This window comes from Montipora foliosa, chromosome 1, assembly GCF_036669935.1.
Source record: "Montipora foliosa isolate CH-2021 chromosome 1, ASM3666993v2, whole genome shotgun sequence".
Classification (NCBI taxonomy): Eukaryota; Metazoa; Cnidaria; class Anthozoa; order Scleractinia; family Acroporidae; genus Montipora; species Montipora foliosa.
Window position 1 is genome coordinate 13,021,474 of NC_090869.1, and position 24,529 is coordinate 13,046,002.

Here is a 24,529-nt window from a genome sequence, read left to right on the forward strand (position 1 = left end):
TACAGCCCTCCAAAACCCAATTGAGCTCCCCAGCACTATATTTGAAGTTTCCAAGAACTCAGCAATAGTTAAGTTTTCTTGAAATCAACAATCATGAACAATAAAAAGTTCACAAATTAATCCTTTTTAGTGTAAAGGAAAAGAAATTGATGCTCTCCCAGGGCCCATACCCCTGAGTACATTTTTCTTTCAGGGTCAAGGGCTAGAAATTTCACTTTAAAAGGGTGATGAACAAAACACTGCCCACCCAGTCAACAGTCAGTGTGGACTACCCCGAAAGAACTACTGAATGTAACTGAGCTGTTTAACATTTTGTAAGCTATTTAGATTGTCATTGTTCAGAATGATCTTATGGCACTGTAACCATGAGACATCCGTATGTATACATGTTTGGTGTTAAAGTCCCCAGAAACAAAATTGAAAAAAGAAAATTCTTTTATGCTGATGCACATATAGACTCGAGCTTAAATTCTAGCTCAAATTTTCAAATGTAAATTCTCAAAGAAAAGTTTTGAACCAGACCAACAAAAAGCGACAATAAAAATGAATGAATGAATTAACATACGGAAATGAAAAGTCTTGCCAGGACAATTATAATCAGTGACACACTCAAAACATCTCCAATGTTAATTAACTTGTCTGGGTCTGGTTCAGGATTTCATATTTTTCATACAACCTACCACAATAAAACTAAACAGCAGTAAGCCACACTCTTGACTGTGCTATAATTCATGAAGTAAGTACCCATACTCTCATATAACTACGCTTGCTCATTGTTTTAATGATGCAAATAATTGCTGAGCTTTAATAAGCAGTCAATGGACTAGCAGTTCGAATCTGCTTATGTCCAAAACGTGAAGAGAAGAGGGTGTATTTTTTCACAAATGTATTGCCAAAGGAAAGGTGGAAAAGTGACGAAAAACTCCTTTCACGTTGAGAAGAAATGTTGCACAGCTCAAAGGCGGGGCCTACCATCCAGAGGGTGCCCACAATGTGGGCAAAAATGGAAATCCTGTGCCTCACAAGTGTACCCACAGTGAGGGCACCTGAATGGCCTTCTGCCACTTGTGTGCCCTTCAGGAAAACTTAAGAAGCTTGACAGGGGGTCTGGAAGTGCAGAAGAGGAGGGAAGGGAGTCTTCTGCACCAGAAAAACTTAACACAAGTGATGATGGTGATGATAAAGATAGTGGTGATGATGACGAGCCAGTTGAGGATGAAGTTAGACTAACCAAAAAATCAACAGTTTTACCAAAATCAAAGGAAAACGAGGAAAAACAATCATCCAGCATGTTGGAAAACTGTGGAAATAAAGCTGAAAGTCGGCGGAGGTTTTCACAATCATCCACTGTCATAGTACACATGGGTTGTTGTAATTGAGCCTGGCCGCTTGCTTCATTGGTCGTCAGATGGTCAAGCACAGTGTTTACATTTTCCCCACATTCCCTGAACAACTGCTCCAAAGTTGTAAAGGGAATGTGAGGAAAGGCTGCCTCCAGTTGCGTGAGGGCCATGACTGCTGACGGCTGTCTTTCTGTTACCTGCCCATGGTTCTCTGTCTGCACGATTTAAAATAAAGGTTTATATAAATTAACGCATCCGTTGATTTTCAGAACACACTTTAACAATGTTTTCCTCCAAAACAATTTTGACATCCTCCAGGAGGATAATGACATTTTACTCACATCAAGAGCACTAGTAAATCACAATTCTATTACTACCTACTGTGAAGGTTGTTATACAATCCAGGCGAAATGGAAATTAAAGTTGGTTTCGGGATGGACCTTCACAAAAGTTATGGGGATTGGGGGAACAAGGATAGGTGCATAAAAATGTCATTTATAGTAAACAACAAGAAATATCAATTATTTAAATTGCGGGTATTATCCATCTAAAAGGGCCACAATCAGATGGTTTTTAATTGTATTAATACTACGTTTCGTTCTTCAGCACCATGCTATGGATTTGATCATCCAAAAATAGAAAAAACACCACTTTTGAACACTTATTAGACATGGAAAAACAAGACAGCACTTATTCATGGGGTAAATATGCATTATAGAAGGTAGCAACCAATACATTTATATTTACTTTTTTTCCTTTTATTTACTTACCCTCTGCATACTGCCTTCTGAATAGGCCCTCAAAGCCCTTGCATGGTTGGTTAGGAATGGCAGCTTTTTCTCCTCTTCTGAGAGATTTGCCATGAAATTGTTGACAAATCTGTTCATTTGCTCATTTTTGTTTTCATCCTTCAAACGCTTTGCTTTAGCTACATGTAGGGTAAAAACGAACAAAACTGAACGCAGTGTAAAAAATATTGAGGAAAAGGCTCACCAACGAATTTAGTACAATCCATATCTCAATGGCAAAAAAATAATAATTAAGCTTTAACCTTTCTTCATGAAGAAGATATTTGCATTACTGCTAAAAAGGTAAAAACACTTTGCTTGCTCTCCACAGGTCTACATCCCTTTTTCATTTATCAACTTAACGTAGTAAAAGGAAAAGTGCATTTCCCTTCACCCATTTTACCGATAATTCAAGTTTACTGACCATCTCTGGTAGCCGCAGCTACACAAGTTGACAACCTTCAAATACATAATTTTTGATCTTAAAGAAACAGACCAAGGAGGGTCGCACGGCTGAGGTAAGCTTTGTTGCAAACCTACCGAAAATGAAGATGTTTGCATCACCGTACTGTATCGAGAAAGAGGTAGAAACCATTTTGCTAGCCGTCCACAGGTGAACGGTTATCCCTTTTTCTTTCATCTATTATCATTAACATAGTAAAAGGAAAAAAAATTCATTTCCGTTCGTCAATCTTTACGATAATTCTAATGAAATATCTAGTAGAGTAACAGTTTACTTACCGGCTCTGGCAGCCGCAACCGAAGTGGCACTCGCTTTTTGTCCAGAATTTGCTACTGCGAGAACATTAGCAGCGGAAACAGTTCCGAGAGTTCCGGCGACCGCAGCGACCGGTGTTGTTGTGGTGCTGGTGACTGTGGATGTCTCTATATTCCTCAAATTGCGGTGATAGGAATTTCTGTGCCGCGTTCTGGTACAATTCAGGCAGACACAGTCCTTCCAAGGGCAACTCGCTCTATGAGCGTGTGTAACCCTTGTTGAGACCCCATGGTTTTTACAAAAATTACAAAAATGTGGGCCAGGCATACTAGACAACAAAGACAAAATCGTGACCCAAACAGAAAAAAAATTGTTTCGCCCTAGCTACGGAGCGGTCACACGATTTTCCCGCCAAAAGGACGCCTTTCGCCACTAGCCGTCAGCAGAAAGCTACACAGCGTTTGAATACATGTATATTTTTTCCTTTAAAAAAGAACCAGACTATGGGTACTTTCTCCGGTTGTCTGTTAGACTATCGGCAACCGCGAATGGCTCTGAGAATAATTTGGTTTTACAAAAGCAATTTCATCAAAGAATACAAACTCATCCCCCTGAGTTGTGACCCGTAAAGCAGAGAATTTCAATGGAGACTTTTCAAAGCATAAGGCAAAATATTAAACGAAGTACGAAATATTAGCCTAACTTACATCACACCGCCCAAGTAGTTCTTCCAAAAGAAGACGAAGACGAGCTGGTAAGCTACCGAACAATGAAGCTGGCCAGCAATATTCCTGAAGGAGGCCAACGCGAAGTCTTGCGTTTACGGCACGAAGTGGGGAAAAACATGTATCTACGTTCCCAAATACCGCTCCCGTAAATAATGATACCCACCACAACATCTTTCCGTTCCAAAGCATTTATTCCAATGCCATTTTCATCTAAATACAGCTCTCAAAATCTCAAAAGCCCGGCCGACGATTCACAGTCATAAAGAAATGGCGGCGATTGAAAGTTCGCGAATTCAGTGGTGGATATTTGATCCCTGTTGATTGGTTAGTTTTTTCATGACGCCATAGAGTGATACAATGTTGTATTTCATTGGGTAGTTGTTTACAATTGGTTTTGGTTTTACTTCTCCTTGTGATTGGCTGAGTAATTGGTTTTTAATTTAATTGGTTTTGGTTTTACGACACTCAATTGAAAATCGCTCTATCATTATCATTATCATTATTATTATCATTATCATTGTCATTGTCATTGTCATTGTCATTGTCATTGTTATTGTTATTGTCATTATCATTATTATTTTAGGTGAGAAAGTAGTTATATCAGGGGTATTTGTGGTGACCCTAAGAATCCTGCGCAGTAAAGTATACACTGGGGCATGACTCATTCCTTTTAATTGATATTGATTTACAAATTGACTTAGTATCAAGGAGGCGACAGGCGGACAGCCTTAATCATGTATGTAATTTTGTTCTAACGGGAATGAATCATCAGTGCACACAAGCTGTACTGTTGTAGAGTATGATCACCTGTTCAGCATCTTCCACTGTTTCATCTTGACTTTCCTCATTAACGTTGGTAACATCCTGTTCGAGAAACGTTCGTCAAAACAACAACAAACACTGCAAGTCTGTTGGTAATTAAACATCTTTACATACAACATTAAATTACACAGATACCCATTGTGGCCTTAGGGAAGGTGACATCCATTCTGAACATAGAGGAATTTACATAATGTTGGGACAGTGAGAATTGCTAAGTATTATACAGCTTCATACAAGCTCTTGTGCTGTCCTGGCTGTCTAGTTTGGTAAACTTAATTAACTGCCCTCACTGAATTAGAAACTACTGTTATTCTGTTTACTATTTTATGAAATTTAACTCACTATGTTGACAAATATATGTGTTTGATGGACAAAACATACGTCTGGTCACTAACAAAAGATAACGTTACTTATGACAAAAAAAAAAAATTGCTGATCTGAAATTAACTGTAGCTACAATTGGCACCAACCATAACTTCCGTTCTATGTTGTTGTCCCTCTGATCCGCCTTGTTCTGTGTCCTTTCTCCTGTCTTCGATTTCCTAAAAGGACCCAAGCATGTAACGTATTTACTTGTTCACGTTTTCTGCTTTACATTATTTTCAAGTATTTTTTGAGAGATTTACAAAATAGAACCCCATACTTACAGATTGTTGGTATTCCTCATCTTGCCTTTGCTTGAGATCTCTTTGTTCCTGTAATAGGTCCCTGAAAGTTATTTAAGTTTCCATCATGTACTTGCATGGCTTCCAGAAACATAACATAGTGATCTCTTGGTACAATGATTACATGCCATATAATGCCTGATTGGTGTGGTCATTCTTCGACCATACGAAACAGCGTTGTAGCAATAAAACGATGAACTGAATTTTTGCATATATTTGCTATATATATTATATAAATTATATTTATGTATGGTCCTGACCAATGTTAATAGAATATTACCTTTGTGCTTTCAACAAGCTGGTTGCCTCAAGAGCATCTTCTGTTGCAACTGCAATTCTGTTTATAAAATCTGGTGTGTTTCCTATGATGTAACACTTAAAGTTACTGGCTTGACCTTCACATGTGACTACAAGGAGTCAAAGAAGCACTACTGTAACAGTTCTTTCCATATTTAATAGATTTCCATTGTTCATGTTTGTTTTTAACAACTCTGTGGGGCTGCTAGTAGCATTTTCTCTTAATTTAAAAGCAAGTGCGGATTTCAGTCTTACTATGTCATAGAATTCAATTGTTGCAGTACATGAACAAATCCACATTGTTTCTGTTTGTACATACAGTATTGTTACGAAGCAGTGGATTTAAAGAACAATGGACAATACTGTGGGTATAAATAACTTTTACTGATAATTAAAGTTTGGTATGAACAAAAAGATTGCACTACGTCAGTGTAAGCAGGGCCGTAGCCAGTATGAGGCAAACCGAGGCACTTGCCTCTGTCATTTTTTCGTGAAATTTTAAAATAAAGCGTGATTCCAGTGTTGTCTTTAATATGTACTCATCATAAACACTTAAAAATCTTCCGAAGATAATTTAACCACGGACATTGCCTCAGTCATTTTTTTTTTGTTTCTGGCTACGACCCTGGTAAGGGATGTCTCTTTTAAACACACCTTCTATGACATCTCCCACTATCAGTTTTGTTGACGACATGGTTGGTTGAAACACTCGCACCTCAAGGTGAATATCATCTTGCCTGCCTTGCTTCCCACATACTAAATTTAATATTACAGTAGATAAGAAAACAACGTTGGATAGTAGCCGTTTTTCTCTAGTCATGAATAATTTGTTTTTTTGATTTTGTTATGTTAACTGTAGGAAATTCCTCGTACATGTATAGACTGAAATGATCAAATGCCTTAGGATTAGGGTACATGTTCATAAGAATTTCTGGAATTCTGCTATTTGACAAAAAGGGGAAAATGTGTCATCAGATAAATGGTGCATTATTCAGGTGAAATTATGTGACCTGAACAGTGGAAGATGATTTGTTGTTGTTCTTGTTGTTTCTTAATTTGCACAGGTTTCATTGAATCAATCAACTGATTATACCTTCCTGGTCAAAGTTGGAACCCATCAGTGCAAAATAGAGGTGACAGTTGCTCAGTTTACAAACTGCAAGGTTGGACATCATAAGTGTCCTATAAAGCAAATTGTTCATGTTAGTGCATTTTCATTGTTTATTCTTGTATTAGATGACATTTATATGAAAAACGTCACCTGGGTTGATATCTATAAGAAACAACACTGCATTCATGTCACATGTATAACTCTGTGGACCCTAATAATGAAGTCAAGTTCTAACATCAAAGATTTCTGTGGTTTGTACATCATAAAGCAATGTTTCAACAATGATGACGCATACTTACCTGAGCACATCAACAGCATTGTTAGTCAGCCTAAATCTGACAACACAGACAGGGGAAACATCCATGTAGCTCTGCAGTCTGATCTGGTTTTATAAAAGCATCCAGAATAGCTAATTGAGTAAAATGAACTTTATTTGGGTCAAGTTCCTGATTCATACTGACCAGTTGAATGGACTGCACAAGTTAAAAAAAAAAAACGTGTGTAGTGATGATACCAGCTAAATAAAATAAGAGATGATGTTTTTACCTCCAGTGGTGTGAGACACAATGTTGGCAGCCTCTGTGGTATTCTATTGGCTGCCAAAAACATTTGTATGACTTTGGTGTCATATGATCCACCGCTTTCGCTGTCTAGAAGACAAGATAATATTGTAGTCGTAAATGATTTGTTTAGTTGGAGACAGAGTGTCTGACTTGCCTTTGCCAATACATGTACATACATTATGTAAAACTTACCAAGTTCAGCTCCGGTGAGGCAATCTTCAACTTCTTCGACTTGTCCCACTTAAAATGAAAATAAAAGAATAATAGATAAATTGTGGGTACAAGTACTAAATACTGAGAAGGAAATACATGTAGCATCCCTGTTCTTCATGAGATAGAACTAAACACTAAAAGTGGCCAGCCATTTTTGTATCTATGCATGCCAAATCTTCCAACTGACGACAAGTCTTGAGTGTACAGCTTCTGTAATTTGCTTATTTCAAAAATTACATGTACTCACCTGTAGTAGCAATTGGAGGTGTGTCCTCCTTCTCTGTGACCATAGCCACTCTATGAACTTTATCTGTTCAGGTATCAAAAGAAAATAGGTCACGTTACCACATTACTGATTAGATAATATACATGACATGTTAATTATTTTGTTTCAATATCAACCTTTTGATCCTTAATTGACTGAATTAAATTCGTGATCAAGTATGCAAATTGTATAAACTTAGTGAACTGTACAGGAATTGCTTACCATAAAACCGGTGAACAAATGTCCCTGTATCGTTGAAATCTACAAGAATGATAAAATTTGTATGTGGTGTTACTTGTGAATAAACTTGTTAGGTTGCCTTTCATGCAGCATTGATATTTTCGACCCGAAGGTGACCTCATCTTGAAACACACACTTCTTCGCTTATGAGGAGCCGAACTGGAGCTCATGCATTTTAGTAGTTGTCCCTTTAAAGAATGCTGCATGTGAGTCAGCCGTGCACTTGAAATTTATGCTTTACGGCCCTATGTTGAAAAAAAATCTTCCTTTTTCATTCTTTTTTTTTTTTTCTCTTTGTTCTTTTAACCAGACGTATAGAGTGCCTTCACAATTATGATGATTGTTGTTGGACAGCAGTCAAAGTTAATAAAGAGGTCGAAGATGTTACACATGAATCTTTCTTCAGTTCAAAAGTTAAATGATGATATACGCACTTGCTGATGATGGTTGGTGTGAAATTGCACGATTAGGCGTGGATGCTGAGAGAGGTGGAGGAAGGTCTTCATCATCACTGATGTCAACTGCTGTGGGTAAAGTTGATATTACTTCAACATTTTTATGTTAAAAGGGCTATGTCACCCAAAATTATGCAATTTCATGATACCCAACAATCCCAAAAATGTAGGATTAAACATTGCAATAAACATTTAAAGCTGTTGAACAGCATGAAAGACATAAAGCAAAAGGTAATTAAAAGGAATTCCACATTACAATTTTTGAGTTTTAAACTTTGCATATCTAAAGATTTCCCCTAAACACCCTAAAATAACAAGACATAGCCCCTTTAAGGTGCAAAGTAATTGCTTACTAACAAGTATATGCTGACAGGGTAAATAACTACATAAGATGATGCACATAATGCGTCAACGGTGGATATAGGGCAGCGGGCGATTTATTAATACATCTCATTTTGGAATAATTTTTTATAGAATTAACTGAATTATTTTCCACAAAGGGACAGGGTCTATGGATCCATTCTTCTCTCCTCTAAACATATCTATCTACCACGTTTTTGCGTCATCTGTGGTCTATTACTGAACGAATACATGGCAAGGTGGAACCTACTTATTTTACATAATAAAGAATTTTAGGTTTTTTATGATGACGTCAGCTACACGTCTGTCCTCGATAGATCAAATTTCCAGCATTTTTATTGGCTCGTCGCCGGACATAGACATTTTTGCAGCTCTGAGGCAGAAATCGATGCTTTAGTCGACAATACTACCCCCGGGAACACCGAAGAAGTATAATACAAATGTGTAATAATAATAATAATAATAATAATAATAATAATAATACATACGTGTCTATATACTGGTATCTATTATTTTGTTTTGCACGAGGTACCTGTCACTTGTTCCCTTGGTGGACTCGATCTGTTTATAACTGTTGGTGTTAACAAAGGACATTAGCAAGCTCATTATGCATTTTTGATACCTTAGAGTGGTTCATCATTTAGAGAGCTAGTTTTTACAGTGTGGAAAGTTGAAAATTGCACTGACCCGGGCTTGCATTGCGTCCTGCTATTCCACTTGTGGAACTGGCTGCAAACATAAAAAAAATAATCAGTGGGGGGACCCTTTATTTGCATCAATATCATAAGCTGGTCAATCAGCCATGTAATTTAAACTGAATATTTTTAATGTGAAGTACATATAAAATTATCTGTCTCTGAATATGTGAAAGTAACATCCAGCTTATCTTGAAGACTGAAATTTATGGTCTTTACAACTTGCGATTTTGCAAGAATGTATGCATTAGTGATATCAAACTCACTTACCTTGTGAATGTTGACCTTGCTCTGCATCACGCCCTTGCATTTGTTCTGTAAATTGAAGTATCATCCAAAATTTTATTTCTCAAACCTATTAAGAATTAATAGACACATTGATTTACCACTTCCTCCCTTGTACCCTCTGCATATTAAATAAGGATAGGATTCGAAGTCTTTTTAAAAATTTGATTTTTACATTTGTTAGGAGAAAGGGGTGCATTGGAGTTAAATAACATAGAAAACTATTGTTGTTGTTACTGGTATTACTATTATTATTGTCATCGTTATTATCATCATCTTCATCCTCATCATTATTATTATTATTATTGTTATTATTATTATTATTATTATTATTATTATTATTATTATTAATGTTGTTCTTGGTCTTGTTGCTATTTTCTTTCTTTTTTTTAGATCGAAAGCGAGTGTACTTGGAATAGTTGGACTGTGGTTTTTGCCAGAGCAACAATCAACGGCCGTGGTGAATAGCGCGGCCTATCTTTGAAATGGGATATCACCAGGCATATGTTAAACAAGTAAATGTCTTTATTGTGCCATAACGTCTGTGAATAGGAACACTGGAAATGCCAATTTTATGCCATCATAGGCTTGCGAGAGGAAAATGATTGGCTAAAGTAAAGTTAACTGATGAGATATGGAAAAAGTTATACCTGGATCATCCGAGACATCGCTCACCTCCGCTGTCGGAACTGTTTCACTCTCTGAATAATGAATTTTACGAAAATTCAGCTTACACATCTGGCCCCAGTTGTTCAAAACGCGAAGAACGCTATACACCGGATAAATCACCATCCACTTGATAGCGCAATGACTTATCCACTTGATGGTGATTTGTCCGGCGGATAGCGCTATCCATCGTTTGAACTGGCACTGGTCATACAAACCAAAGGCATCGGCGCGAAAAATTGACTGACGAGAGACTTACCAATCGACAACCTCATAAAAACCTTTGTTCTGTTTTGAAATGTATTTTTCAGCCTCTGGCCGTGCATGTCTTGTGATGTGCCAGCTAAATCCAAAATGTTGGTGGAGGCAACAGTTTTGTAAAAATGTAATCTGCCAAGGAAAAAAGGATGCCGTCGTTAATTTACACGCATGCCGCAGTATACTCTCTCTATAAAGCTCGTTATTACGAGACTCACCTTTCCATCTCAGCCGCATTCAAGTGATTGGCGAAAGAGTTTAGTAATAGCTCTCGGATATGGGCGGTGGTAGAGTTGTTTGGGAACTCCATTTCCTTCACCCTACCAGCAGCTTCCAGTGACCGCATTTCAGTCATGCGAGGAACTCTAAGGCGGTCACTCCAACGTAGCAAGATGAATTTTTTCTTTAAATTCCTGGAACGTCGCGGTGCCCGGGTTACACTTGCCATAATTTTTCTACGCGAACTAGTTATACTGGTGTGATGTTATCTAGCAGCGCGCAAAAACTAGAGCAAAGGGGTATAATCGAGGCAGAAACAACGTCATCAATGGCGTTGTTTCAAGTGACAGATGACGAAACGCAGAATAGACAAGTTTGGTGCGAGTTGAATACAATTATTAAGGCGTATGAAAGTAGTGTAGTGAACCAAAAAATTATTGAAGCGCTGTTTGTTTCCTAGGGGACAAACCATACAATTTACGGGCTTCTGTTTTAATAAATCACAGTAATAGGTCACTGTGTGTCTGGTTATTTGCTAACAGCTCTGCCTTGTCATCGGCACCCTGAAGTTGTGATTGCCGGAAGTCGTTACCTGATTAATCTCATTCGTGCCCAGTGAAGTTGCAATGTTGAATTCCTTGTATTTTCGTTTCTAAAGTGATAAATTTTAACATTACTCCCTTAACCATTATTCAACTTGAGCTCGGATAAATAAAGAGCCAACGCGGGGTTTCGTCAATTCTGGACTTGTGGTAATGACAGATCTTTCTGACCCCACCCAAACGTTGTTGCTATTAGAAGGTGGTCAAAGGATAACTATTTTTAATCAACAAAACCCAACGTTAACTCCACATTCTTATGTCTGTCAGGAGCGAATTTTCAGGACACGTTTTAAAAAACGTTTCGTTTCTTCCCTGCGCGAATCTCTATTACATCTTTTCCCACCACTAGTCTTTTCCAATCGTAGCCAAACTCTATATGTGCCCATCCATCGGGGGCACCCAACGGGAATATAGTTCAAAGCAACTTAAGCATAGCATTGTCAGACGTATTTCAGTATTTAAACGGTAGATATAAGCATATTTTTATCCCCTAAAAATTTTTTATCTGTTCGGATTTCCTAGCTGAAAGTCTAGTGATCCGAAAATATAGGGATTAATACTTACCTTCTCGAAATTTTCAGCCAGAAAAAAGGCTCCCGAAAATTCTAGGTGACCTTTTTAGGGTAAAAATCCGTTTAAAATGGGCAATTATACCATATTTTAGACGTTCGGAAATCCTAGGACAGGCAGGCAAGCAAGAAATTTTACAACAAATGTTCCGAAAATTCTAGATCTCAAATCGTCTTCCGAACAGATATTTTCCGAAAAATGACGTTGGGTGCCCCTGATCCATTAAGTTACAAACAAGATACCTATGGCGCTGTTACACTGTGCAATTACTCGTGCAATATGGCTCGCAACGCCACTTGCCATTTCTACAAACGTTCCCATATTACGAAACAAGTTGTTTTACGGGTGTCACACTGACTGCACTGAGCAACGTCTCGTGCAACTTGTCTCGTTTCGATGATCGCATGAGGTTAAAGAAACATTTTCATTGGGTGGTGCCGCAAATCGTTGCGACACAACAACTTACAAGACAGACATTACACTGCCAGTGCTTAAAACATTCTTTGCAAACGTTGCGGAAAGTAGGGATGCTTACCATTTAGCTAAAAAATCCGGAAATTTCGGTTTGAGGTCAAATGGAAAGGCAATTTTCTGAAAAATCCTTTCGGAAATTGTGGACAACCTCTAGAGGTAGTCCTCTTTTTCCGTTCGGAACGGAATTCGAGAAATGCTGGGTGCTTACCATTTAGCGAAATAATCCGGATGGAATGATCGTCGCATAAAGGTAAGCGATTTTCTTAATTTAATGACCACCGGATGAGAATGGCGCTTACCATGCATTTACAACACAGCATTCCACCCCGCATATTTTAATCGACCTTGTGAGAAAGGGCCTGGAAACGAAAGGATTCTCACAAATGGTAAGAGCATTTGGCGAAATCCGTTCCGAACGGAAAAAGAGGACTACCTCTGGAGGTTGTCCACAACCGAAATTTCTGGATTTTTTTGGCTAAATTGTAAGCACCCGCTATTACCATTTGCGAGAATCCTTCCGTTTCCAGGCCCTTCCTCACAAGATCGAGTAACATATGCGGGATGGAATGCTGTGTTGTAAATGGTAAGCGCCATTCTCATCCGCTTGGTCGTTAAATTCGGAAATTCCCTTACCTTTATGCAATGATCATTCTATGCGGATTATTTGGCTAAATGGTAAGCACCCTAGAACTCAATCCTACTTTCCGCAACGATTTTTGCTACTGTTCTCTCAATGTTTTTGAGACAAGTTGCACAAATGATGCACAGTGTGACAGTGCAAAGTCTTCTGAATTGTTCGCGTAAAAAAATTGTCGCATCTGGTATTCTCCGGGGAAATAATCCTTTTAGTATCCACACGCTTGAGAAATTTAATTTGAGTTCGAAATGCTGCCCACTAATAGGCTGCGCTTCTGTTCTTGAATGTTTCGGACCAGGGGCCCATTTCTTAAAAACTAATCTGGTCCGAAAACTCATTTCTGAAACTGTCAACCGCTTGTTTTTGAGATTTGATCTTTTAACATGTTTTCCACGGCAACTTAAAGCAAACTACATGTGAAGTTTGACGACCTTTTAATTCCTCTCTGTTCTTCAATTGTTACACACAAAAATGGCCCGTAAAGTTTGGGAAACGGGCCCCAGGACTGGCCTTTGTCTTTTTTTCTTTTTCGGCCTTCATTTTGTTGCAAAAAATGTCAAATGCTAGCACATCACTTTTCAACTGTAGTTGCAACTCTTAACGTCATTTTTTTAAGCTCACGGGTCAGGTAAGGGGTACCCAACGATAATCTTCGGTGAAATGTATGTTCGAGAGAGTCAAGCTGTTCTAAGAATTTTGGTTCTACGTTGCCAAACAGCTTTAGATTTCAACAGGAAAAGAAAACAAACAGCGGTTACAAACATTTTCATTTTATACTTGACGTTTCGTATGTTGCAGCATACATCATCAGAAGTGTTTGTAACCGCTGTTTGTTTTCTTTTCCTGTTGAAATTGAAATGGCCAAAGGACAAAAGTATTTAGCTTTAGATTTCTTTACTAAAACTTAGTTCACCTAAAAGATATGTAACCATGGGAAAAGTAATCTCTTACTTTTTCGGAAGGGATATTTTTGCAGTTTGTGGCAGTGAAAAAGGTCACCTAACAGTGTCGAATGAGCAAATAGTTCGCTGCGACGTTCTTAACAGGCGACGTTCAGCTAGCACTTTCCGATCACGATTTCATTCCCTAAAATTTTCGGGCACTTCAATTTTCAGCTAAGATATCCAAACAGATGACAAAAACATCTGTTTTAAAACTTCTCTATTTTAGCCTTCTCACCATCGTTTTTGATTGCATCTCCTTTTTTATAGGTTTTCAAGCTGCGCATCGCAATTCTCCTCAATTTCCACTAGACCACGCCTTGTCTTGATCCCAGTCTACATTCCATTTGGAATAAAGGCCCCGAACATTGTTTGCTTTGAGCTCACCCTGACCTTTTTAGAAGAAATATAAAAACACTGTAGGATACTCGCGCAAATGTATTCTACCAACCGTGTACAGTGCTAAAATCTATCTACACCACTGGTCAACCGGGAGCCCTGGGAAGAGATGACCTGCTTCAGTTGAAGTAAATTCTTTTCTCGTTTGAGGACCAGATACCATAACCGATAGTTTCACAGTGGTCTGTTCTGTCTGTTTATCTGTTCACAATGCGCCAATGATAACCCTCTATCATCATCATCATCATCATCACCATCATCATTAATAAGCGCGATTCAGTGTTTGGCTGGGAGGAACTTCCTTGTTGCGTGTTACTTGGGTCTGCATGAATAGTTGTCAAACAAGTTTACATTACACTAGATGGGATTATCCGGATTCATAAAAGTTTGTGTATTCATTACATCAAGGATATTCGGATCCGCAGGAATTAACAATGAAAGGGTATTTTAATTTCCCCTCTTTTTTCCTTTGTAATCTATTGTTCTCTTACAGCACAATTCCATACAATACCACTTGTTGAAGTTATAATTTCAGTTTCCACCAGGGTATGTGACAACTTCTGTGACAACGGTCGACAACATTTTGCTCCCTTGTACATGCATGTACAGATTTCTTATTTTTACAAAATGATACCTCGCAGTTTTTCCACCATGTTTTTCAAAGTCCGAGATAAAATTGAGCAGAAATGATGCCCAGCTAAAGCCGCGAACACTCGTGCCTCTGCAAAATACGCAAGGTTCTATCCTTATTTATCCCAAAGTTGTAGTAGGATCTTCTAAAAACCAATACAGTAACTGGTGAAAGTTATACATTTCAATTTTATCTTTTTATTTTATGAATGGATACGGCTTCCTTACCTTTGCCTTTGGAAAAAGATAGTTGAGCTAATCCCTAAGGTAAATTGTATCTTTCGTGTTTGGGTTTGTTTGCTCGTTGCGCAAACGCAAAGGGGTGATTTTCCTTTTTTTTTTTTTTTTCTTTTTTTGTCTATTAATGAAAAGGCAAAGGTCTTTCTGCGGGTGCCGGAAAGCATTGCGTTTTTGGTCAGTTGGGATTAGTCTTTAGTTTTTCTTTTTTTTACATAATTTCTACTCCGGTACTTGCAGAAGCTGCCAAAGGCAACGAAACTCTACTCATACGTAAATTTCACAGTATATTTTTTCTTTCTAACATTAGAAGCGCACTTTCGTAATCAACATCATCCCTTTTTGCCCTTTAAACATAATCCATAACTGATTTTTCGATCGTGCCTTAACTAGCTTGCACTATAGTCACAAAGAAATCCACAGTAGGGATATTTGACGTCTTTTTGTATTGAAGTCATTTTATTACGTTATTCTGTTTCTTGTTAAATGCGAAAGTTGTTTGAAAATCAAGAAATTTGTTCCCCTAAAAGGGCATTTATGTGACTTGGCTCACTGACAGGGGTGCAGGAGGGAAAACAATAAAATAACCTTGCATACGGCGAGAGCTACTGAAATTTAAACTGACCAATCAGAATTCAGCGAGAGGGAAAAACTGTGCTATCCTTGTGCTATCCTTGTGCTATCCGGCGTCACGCCAATTGTTTACATTCTGATTGGTTAGATCGGTGGACATTCGCTCAGCCTTCTGTTGTGACTCTCTTGACCGTCGCTTCTTTAAACTGGCAATCAATTTGCCAATCCACTTTATCCAGTTTATGGATTGGTCTAGCATGTGATTAAACAACCAGGATCGCTTTTTAACTTTATTCTGTAGACGAAGAAGACGTTGCTGAGTGAACATTTTTACGACGAAATCCCTTGGTTTGTACTGTTCAGCACTTTGATGTCCGATAACTGATCAATCACATTTGGTCGTCTGACCATATGAAGTTTTTTCAGCTCTTGTTTGTGTCCATCATGATCGAACTTCAGGTGAAGCGCTATGCTGCTTTATGCCAACTTCGGTGGCTTGTGATGAGCTTGCCTGCTGCCCAAATTGTTGTTGTATTTGGGTAAGATTGGTCTTGGGTTGGAACTTAATGGTGAGGGGAACAATTTTTCGTTCATCTGCTGTGCCAGACAACAAACAATCCTGTCGGGTGTTCCATGTGCTTGGTGAGTCTTGCACGACCATCGTCTATCAGATCTGGATTGGAGTTTTCTTTCAGTGATTACAACTTGCGATCGTTCTGCAAACATCTACGTAGCATGCAGCACTTTTTAGTGACTCGAGGATCCCCGGTCCGTTTTGCTGTTTTAAACGGAGTCCTGCCTTTTGTGAGCTGTTTGTCTTCAGTGCTTGTACTTTTTCGTTTGTTCCTGGTGGCACAAAGTAACTTTGATGATTTCAAAGGACTTGAATCCTTAATTGAATTAGCGATTTTTTTTATTAAGGAACCATTAAGTGAATGGTACACAAAATTAGGAGAAACTGTTGGTTGAATAGACAATATTTGTAGACATAATTATCTACCCAGTTTAAGTACCTAGCTCAACAAGTTGTTTGGCTCCACAAGTTTCAGTTTCAGGCCAGGTACCCGAATTCACCCAGGTACTGTTGCACACTACCATAGTTCTTTGGAAATTGAATAGCTCCTTGAACACCTGCTCCTTGACAAGAAACTTGATGTGTTTGTTCTCTACATTGGTGAATGCAGCCACTAACTGTCCATTGTGGATAAACTCCAGACCAACTCTTCTTTCAATTTAATCTTTGTTCTTCGCAGGGCATCAATAATGGTGTCCCTTGTAAAATGTTAGTTTAAAGAGTTTGTTCAAGTTATTTCCCATTTCATAGGGCACTGTGGTTGCCAGATTTCACTTTCAAACTTATCATGGAAATGTAAATCAATACCAGTGAAAAGTCAGTCCCTTGAATTGTTGATAGAAAATTTATTTAAATGCATATTGAAACATCAGTTGAGGAATATTTTTTTCCCACTTTGTGAACCTAACATACATTGCTGCCATTTGTTTATTGCTTGGTCATTCAATGTTTTGATCACATCAAGTAATTTATTTTTTAGGTATTGTGTATCTTAATCTAAAAACTTAACTGGTTGCTTTTTGGAGCCCTTTTGCGGCATATTTAGATAGGCAGGAAATGTTCCACATTTTATGGTAAATAGTTCTGCAAAGTTTTAAGGAACATTGCAGCCAAATCTAATTGAATATGAGACTAAAATATGCTGTTTGACATTTTGTGAATTTAAAGACTACTAATATTGTTTGCACTTGTTTTAAAGGCTTAAGGTTGGCACTCAAAAGTGTTCCTTCTATGATCTTATTCTGTAAAGATTACCTTGGGAGAATTGGATCAAGGCCAGTTTTTTCTTCTAGCTTCTTTCCCCAGTGCCCTCTGAGAATGGAGTTGATTTGGTTTTGCCCAATGTTGAAAGATGAAACAATGCCTAAACCAGCCAGCCACAAGGAATACTTCATGGTGCTTTTTTACAAACATGGGCATGAGGGTGCTCGTAAGCATCTGAGCATTGTTTCGCATGCTAAAGTGTTATTATAAATAATCTATTTCTCTAAGAGAGTCTTCTTTTCTTGTTGGTCATTCAAAAATTGTTTGAATAGCTTGTTTGAGCTGTTGGATAGATGCAGAACATTTGATGAGGCCCTCCTGGGGAGAGGAGACCTTGTTCCCTTTACATATTTGCTTTTGTTTCCTTGTTCCCCAAATCACTTTCAAACTTGTTCCCAGCTTTTTGATCCCTAAAATTTAAATTGGTTTTCTTCCCTTGTTCCCTAAAATATTTTGATAGTTAAAAAAACCAGTGAGGAACATTAAATTTTAGTTACCTAAATTTTGAAATTTTAGATACTAGATATTTTATTCATATTCTTCCATTTTTATGTATATATTTCTTTTTTTCTTTAATATTATTTTGTGGAAAACCTGTAAAATAGCTTCAGCTAAGTGTTTCTACCCACGTTAAATAAAGATTAAGTATGTATGTATGTATGTATGTATGTATGTTACTCTGTTCCCCAGTTTAAATTAGCCATGTTCTTTTCTTCCCCAAACCCCTGGGAGTTGCTCTTTGTTGATGTTGATTCTCTTATTGGCCTAATAGCAATTCACTCTTGAATTGCAAGACACAGCAAGTTCTTATTTGGGATTGAGGGAAAAATAAATTTTCGCACAATAAAAGAAACACAATTTTGACTGCCCCTTCTAGATCTTGCTCTTTTCAGATATGAACCAGCTTGTTTGCACCTTTCTGGCAAGCTCTAGAAACTCTTCCTTAGCGAGCCTTCCACTGAAAAACTTTCCAAGTCTGGCTTTCCGGTGTTAGGGGCCGAGGTTTTTGTGCAAAATTCATCAGCGGCTTCCTTGCAGCTTCTAAAAGGTGTTCCTTCGGGCAATGGTTAGTAAACGTTTTGTAGTGCTTATACAAATTTTCGCTACGTGAAAATGTATGTTCACACGAAAAAAATATCAGCTTGACAATTTTTCTTTCCCGATACTCCATTTAAAATGAACGTGAGCGCCATTAGGAATAAAGGGCCAGAAAACCATTTAAAACATTTTGTGGCAATTTTTTTGTCAACAAACTTGGGTTGTCGGCGAGCAGAATTCGAACGTGACCTGTTGTGCTTTGGCTTTCATTTGTGCTTTTTCTGACTATTCTAAGAAGAATTCAGGCTGTTATTTTCGAATCAAGTGCAAGAAGACGGCAAAACCGTATCGATATTTATTTGAGTTAACTTCGCGAATAAAAACTTTGACCGCGTCTTTGCGTCGATCAACAACAATGTCATTTACGAACAACCGAAATGCACTGTTTCCGGTGAAGGGGCAAATGATTGACAGGATAGCACAGTTTTGACTGCCGCGCGAACTGCGGGCGCAGGTTCCGTATGCAAGGAAAAGGGTTAACGCCTATTTTTGGGAACGTTAACGTTTTTTTGGGAATAAAACATATGTTATTCAGAGAGAGAGAGAGAGAGCCATAGGCACTTTTGTAAGGTAAAACGGGCACTTTCGTAACGAAAAATGGACACTTTTGTAACATAGGGAACTTTTGTAACCTTTGTATGGAACTTATGTCAAGTCCACGGGGCACTTTTGTAACAATCGGGCACTTGTTTGCTTCTGTATGTATATATGCTTTACTCTTATTATATAAACTGCTCTTTACAATTTCGAATCAAGAAGTCAAGAATTAAGTTGCTTGTAGGAAATAAACTATTTATTTATTACCATTTATTACATAATAGACAATGAAGACAAACGGGGTAAAAACCCGTTATAGTTAGAAGACCAATCGAAATCGAATGGTCCAATTTTAAGGTGGAATTTCCTGCACCGTGGCAGTTGACTTAAAGCAGTGAAGTGCCCCTTCCAGAACCTAGCTAAATTAGCCCGGGTGGTAGTTGAGTATTAACACAAACTACTAAAGGAAAAATGCGCTAAGGACGTAGGTAAGTTGTAATTTACCTCAAAAACAAACTTCCGCGCAAAAAAGACGCATTGTGTACGAAAAAACAACAAAGCACTTTAATCTTATTTTAGAGCCAATACGTGATATTAAATCCAACGCAACAAACACAACCAGTTGCTCGATTCAAGTCAGTAAATACGTATACGCTTCGTGCATTTGTGCACACCGGTAATCATTTATCACCAGGAGAAATGTATAATACAACTTCACGTCATTTTAAGTTCCCACTGGTTCAATGTAGTTTTTTACTGTAATTACTTTAATTTTCGCTTTAATTTCTGCTTTATTAGGCGACATTTTTGCAATAATCTAAGCAATCTGACACGTGGAGATTTGGAAAACGTGTAGTTAACTTCCTTCAAAAGGACCCTACCCAGCCTTCGCCATTTTCGATGCCATCAAAATTGCGAAAATAGTGTGGCAAAGGAAAATGTTATTGAAATGCTTTTATTAGTGTTACTTGAAGTCTGTTTAAGTGCAACGAACAGTTTCACAGTGATCACATTCCTTTCTACACGCTCTACGCTAGATATAACAGCCAAATTTTTAGCGTGTAAACAAAACAAAGGCGTGGCTGGCTAGCGCCCTTTAACTAAGGCACCAATTTAGTAGAGGTGAACGATCTAACAAATGAATCTTACCAGGATCAACACCCGGTTTTACTCGTCATAAAAGCCCGTGTTCAGCGGATATTTTAAATTTGCAGAAGCCCATAGAACATCGGAACTGGAACCAAGAAACCATTTGTTCAATGGCTAACAACTAACAATAAAGTCATTAACTAACAATAAAGTCTTTGAACAGTCCGATTCAAAAGACTCTTTTGCTTCTAACAGAATCGCAACTATACACCATTTGCCCTCGATCAGGATCCAAGATAAATTTTAATAGCGCCACTTTAAAGTAAATAAGTTAACGAACAGACCTGAATTATTCTGAAATTTTCAATTTCAATGACTATCGACTGCACTATATGATTAAAGTATTTAATTTGCGTCACAATGAAAATGTGTGTTGGGGTAAATGTATGCCTGTTTTAAGGTGGCTTACTACTACAGTTTTAATGGATTATAACAGCCCAACTTCTAACTCTTTTGAAAAATTTCCCAAGATGTTTTTCCTTTCTCTACTTACTGTTTGCGTAAGTCTTTTGCCATTCTATGTGAAAATTGAACAATTAAACGTAAACAAATGGCCAAAATGAACGACCGAGTACCTAAGAAGAAACTAGGGACGAGTAGTTTAAATCACTTTTTTCTCAACATCTACCCGTATGACCCCCCCTCAAAATGTCAGGAGTAATAAATTGGCTCTGGTTCAGCATTCATGCAAAGTAAAATACAAATCTGTAAGGTACATTTTTCGCAAACTAAGAAAATGTGAAATCAAAATTTGCGAAAAATCTACCTTACAAGTAGATAATTTTCATGATTTTTCGATTATTATCTGTGTTCAAGCCGGTGTTTCCTAGAAAACACACCAGCACACACCTTCTTTAACCTGGCGAAAAAAAAAATTAACACATTTATCGTTGCTGGACGCCCGTGAGCAATACGTCTACCAATTTACTGCATAAAATCGAGGCGAAGTGCCAGCAAGTCCCGTCGAAAATCTCAAAATCAACTGGCATCGAAAGCAACCTCCGCCAAAATATTTCGAGAGATCCCAAAGAACGTCGCAAATAGTATGCGTTCTGTCGAATGGCTTTATGGAGCCCATCTGGTAGCAAGCTGGAGATATTTGATTAACTGTTAAATTTGGGTTCTAGTGCCATTGAAAGTGTTTGTTAAAAAAAGGCATCTTTCCTTTTTTAGAGCACGCATCAGAGTCCAAGAGCATTTTGAATCACTTCCTATCGCGATGTTGCGTCACAATAGCCTTTACGCGCCTGGGATTTATTTCTTGACAGAACAAAGTGTCTTTTCCGCGTAAGATGATCCAGTCAATTGTTACAAAAAAACCATGTAAACCGAGTACAGAGTGAAATCATCTCCTCCTATTCACTGAATTTCACAAACATTATTTAGCAGTAATTGTCACATAAAAAATGAGTAGCTCTCCCTCAAAGCAAATCTTTGATCACGTACTTTTTGACGAAGGCATTCAACCACAATATTTATGCGACGTCTGGTAAGTCCAAGTATAATGTGACATCACTTTTCAATAAGTAATTTTGCAAGACTCATTCACGATCTCTGTTTTCCTAATTTTTTTAGCAAAAATCCTTTATTGGACGCCGAAATAGCGACGCCTTGTGGGCACAGTTTTTGTGGATTCTGCGTAAATAGCTTTCGAACCATCAATGTTGAAGGAAGCATCGCATGCCAGATGTGTCGGCAGTCCGTTGTCGCTTTCTGCCAAAACCGTTTGGCGAACAACATTCTGGCCATGGTGGAGGGTGAGTGTATTTGGTGCCACCAGCGTTTCCCCTTGAACATGGCTAAAGATCATGTCAGATGTTGTGGCGAGCTGGAAACAGAGTGCGAACAATGCCGCATTTCAGTAAAGAGAACAGACAGAGACACCCATATGGAGGAATGTTTAATGGCTAATGTTTATTGCGACTGTGGGGCTTCCTTCAAGAGGGCAGAGAAAGAAGAGCATATAAAAAACATATGTGCCCTAAAAGAAATCGATTGTCCACTTAAGTGTGGAAAAACAATCAAGAGGTATGTTTTATCTTTAAAGTCTTAAAATGGTCTACGTACTCTTAAACACAGAATTTATTGTTTTCTCCAATGAGTAACTGATCAAAAACGGACTTTATATGGGATTCCTAAGGGATTTACTATCTCAACCTATCATTTGCTTTATTCTTGCTACATCAACTAGACAAATATCTTTGTGTCTTTTTTAGGTGTATGACGGCTTCTCACAGTTTAACCTGCCTTAAAGTTGCCATAAAGTGTCCAATAGCTGGCTGTGGGCACAATATTAGACGAGATTCTAAGGAATGTCATATGTTTGAACACCAGGCTAACCATGTTAAGCTTTTGCAAAGACAAATGTGTAAGGCACTCTGGAACGCAAACCGGGTGAGTTACTTCTAACTCAGTTCAACAGAAATAAATGTCATAAAAGCGGGTGTTGATCGCTCCTCGCGAAAGAAAAATAACAACTCTGGCACCCAGAGTAATTAAACACAAGCCAACCTCTACAGTTTTACCTTCCACATCAAAACTCAAAAAAAAATTCACACGCAAGCGTGGTCCCGCTTGCGCGGATAGATGTAATTAGCTTTTAAAAGATGGGAGAGATAAGTTCGAATTGCGCCACCGTATTTTGGCCGCGTTGTTGTTAGTTGTGTAGTAAAAGTACATCATCCCAACTTTACTCGAGAGTGCATTAAATTCTTAGTAACATTCGGGATTTCTCATTGATACACAAGTTCTTCAATTTTAGGGACTGCTTTGTGTGACGCCAGTCAGAGAAAACAAATGTGTTCTTAAGTGGAGTCTAGGTGACGTTACTCAGGGCGCACAGCTGCAGTCACCGACATACGAAAAATTTTCGCGGAAATGGAAATTTTCATTTCACGTCGGGACAATTTGTCTCAAATATGAGCAGGGCCTGGATGAGATTGCCGTCGTAGTCAGGTAGGAGGAAGATCAAAGATAACAATCATTTTATGAACTCATGAAAGTTGCCACATACAGTCGAAGCTCTCGTAAGTGACTACCCAGGGAATTCGAAAAGTGGTCGCAACTAGAGCTGATCGCTTCCGCGAGTAGGCTCTAGTAAGTGACCAAAACTATAAACAATAGAGGATGGTCGCTTTCGAGAGCTTTGTGCCAAAGTCTCAGGGTTTGAAAATATTCATTATTTTCAAACTGCTACATTCCGATCGGCTTAATGATATACGCAATTCAGGATTTTCAAAGTGTAACATCCAACCAAGCGTGCAACTAAATATGAAAAAAGAGAATTATACTAACTATCAACCCTTACTTTTGCATAGCTTTATTGTGCATACAAGAGATGGAAGAGTTCAAGCGTACGTGGACATGGCACCTACAAGATACATGTTACTGAACGAGGGAGACTGCACCAAAATTGTTACAGGATGTAGTACGCCCCCTGCAGCAATAATTGCAAGGATTGAAATAACAGAACCAAGTTTCCATTGTCTGTGAATAAATTCCGTCGAGATAGCTTGTGAGTGAAGTCAAATTAAGTGAGAAACGAACGGAACGCCAAATCGTCTTGTGCGAAAAAAGTGATTTTCATTGCCCTATGAGTAAATTGATAGGATCTCCTTTGAAGTAAACTTAAATCTTCGCTGTTGGTAGCTCGTTTTTTTGAGAAAGTAGGGTTCGTTTACGTTCTTGTTTGGAAATCAGTTTTCATCACAACAACAACATAGCAAATGGTAATGTCATAATAATCATCAATAAAGGTCTTCAAACGGGGATGTTTACATTGTTGCCTCTTCTGCACAATTCTTTAGTTTTCTTATCAATCATCCGGCAGAAAGTACTATTGTGAAAGGGATTAATGCATAATGAGCTACAGCAGGTTGCAAAATTGGTGAGACACTACCGCTAAAAAACAGCTTTTCTAGCTTCCAATACCCGCCGAGAAAAACGATTCCAACCCTTATGAGTTACCCATCCTTCTCCCCCTTGCAGTTGTGACTTTTTAGGAGAGGGGGGGGAGGGAAAAGGTCGCAGTGTAGGTAATAACGCCCCAAGAAGGTGAAGTGTCTCCACTAATTTTGCAACTTGTTGTCATGTAGCTTTGATCTATGAGCAATGATGCTCCTAAAATTCGAGCACTTACGAAGAATGTTTGATAT

General features: G+C 38.2%; 1 protein-coding gene across 1 annotated transcript; it reads left to right on the plus strand.

Moving 5' to 3' along the window:
• Positions 1–22,170: 22,170 nt before the first annotated feature.
• Positions 22,171–23,867, plus strand: LOC138009999 (TNF receptor-associated factor 6-like). Its single transcript, XM_068856972.1, has 4 exons — positions 22,171–22,403; positions 22,592–22,769; positions 23,137–23,330; positions 23,693–23,867. The coding sequence occupies exons 1-4, from the start codon at positions 22,171–22,173 to the stop codon at positions 23,865–23,867; spliced, it is 780 nt and encodes a 259-aa protein (XP_068713073.1).
• The last annotated feature ends 662 nt before the right edge of the window (positions 23,868–24,529 follow it).

Bases quoted from the DNA above. Each gene is read 5' to 3' on its own strand.
- LOC138009999 (XM_068856972.1), top strand. From the start codon at position 22,171: ATGGCTAAAGATCATGTCAGATGTTGTGGCGAGCTGGAAACAGAGTGC. The intron at 22,770-23,136 runs GTGAGTTACTTC...CTTCAATTTTAG, and splicing joins CACTCTGGAACGCAAACCGG to GGACTGCTTTGTGTGACGCC. The intron at 23,331-23,692 runs GTAGGAGGAAGA...ACTTTTGCATAG, and splicing joins GAGATTGCCGTCGTAGTCAG to CTTTATTGTGCATACAAGAG.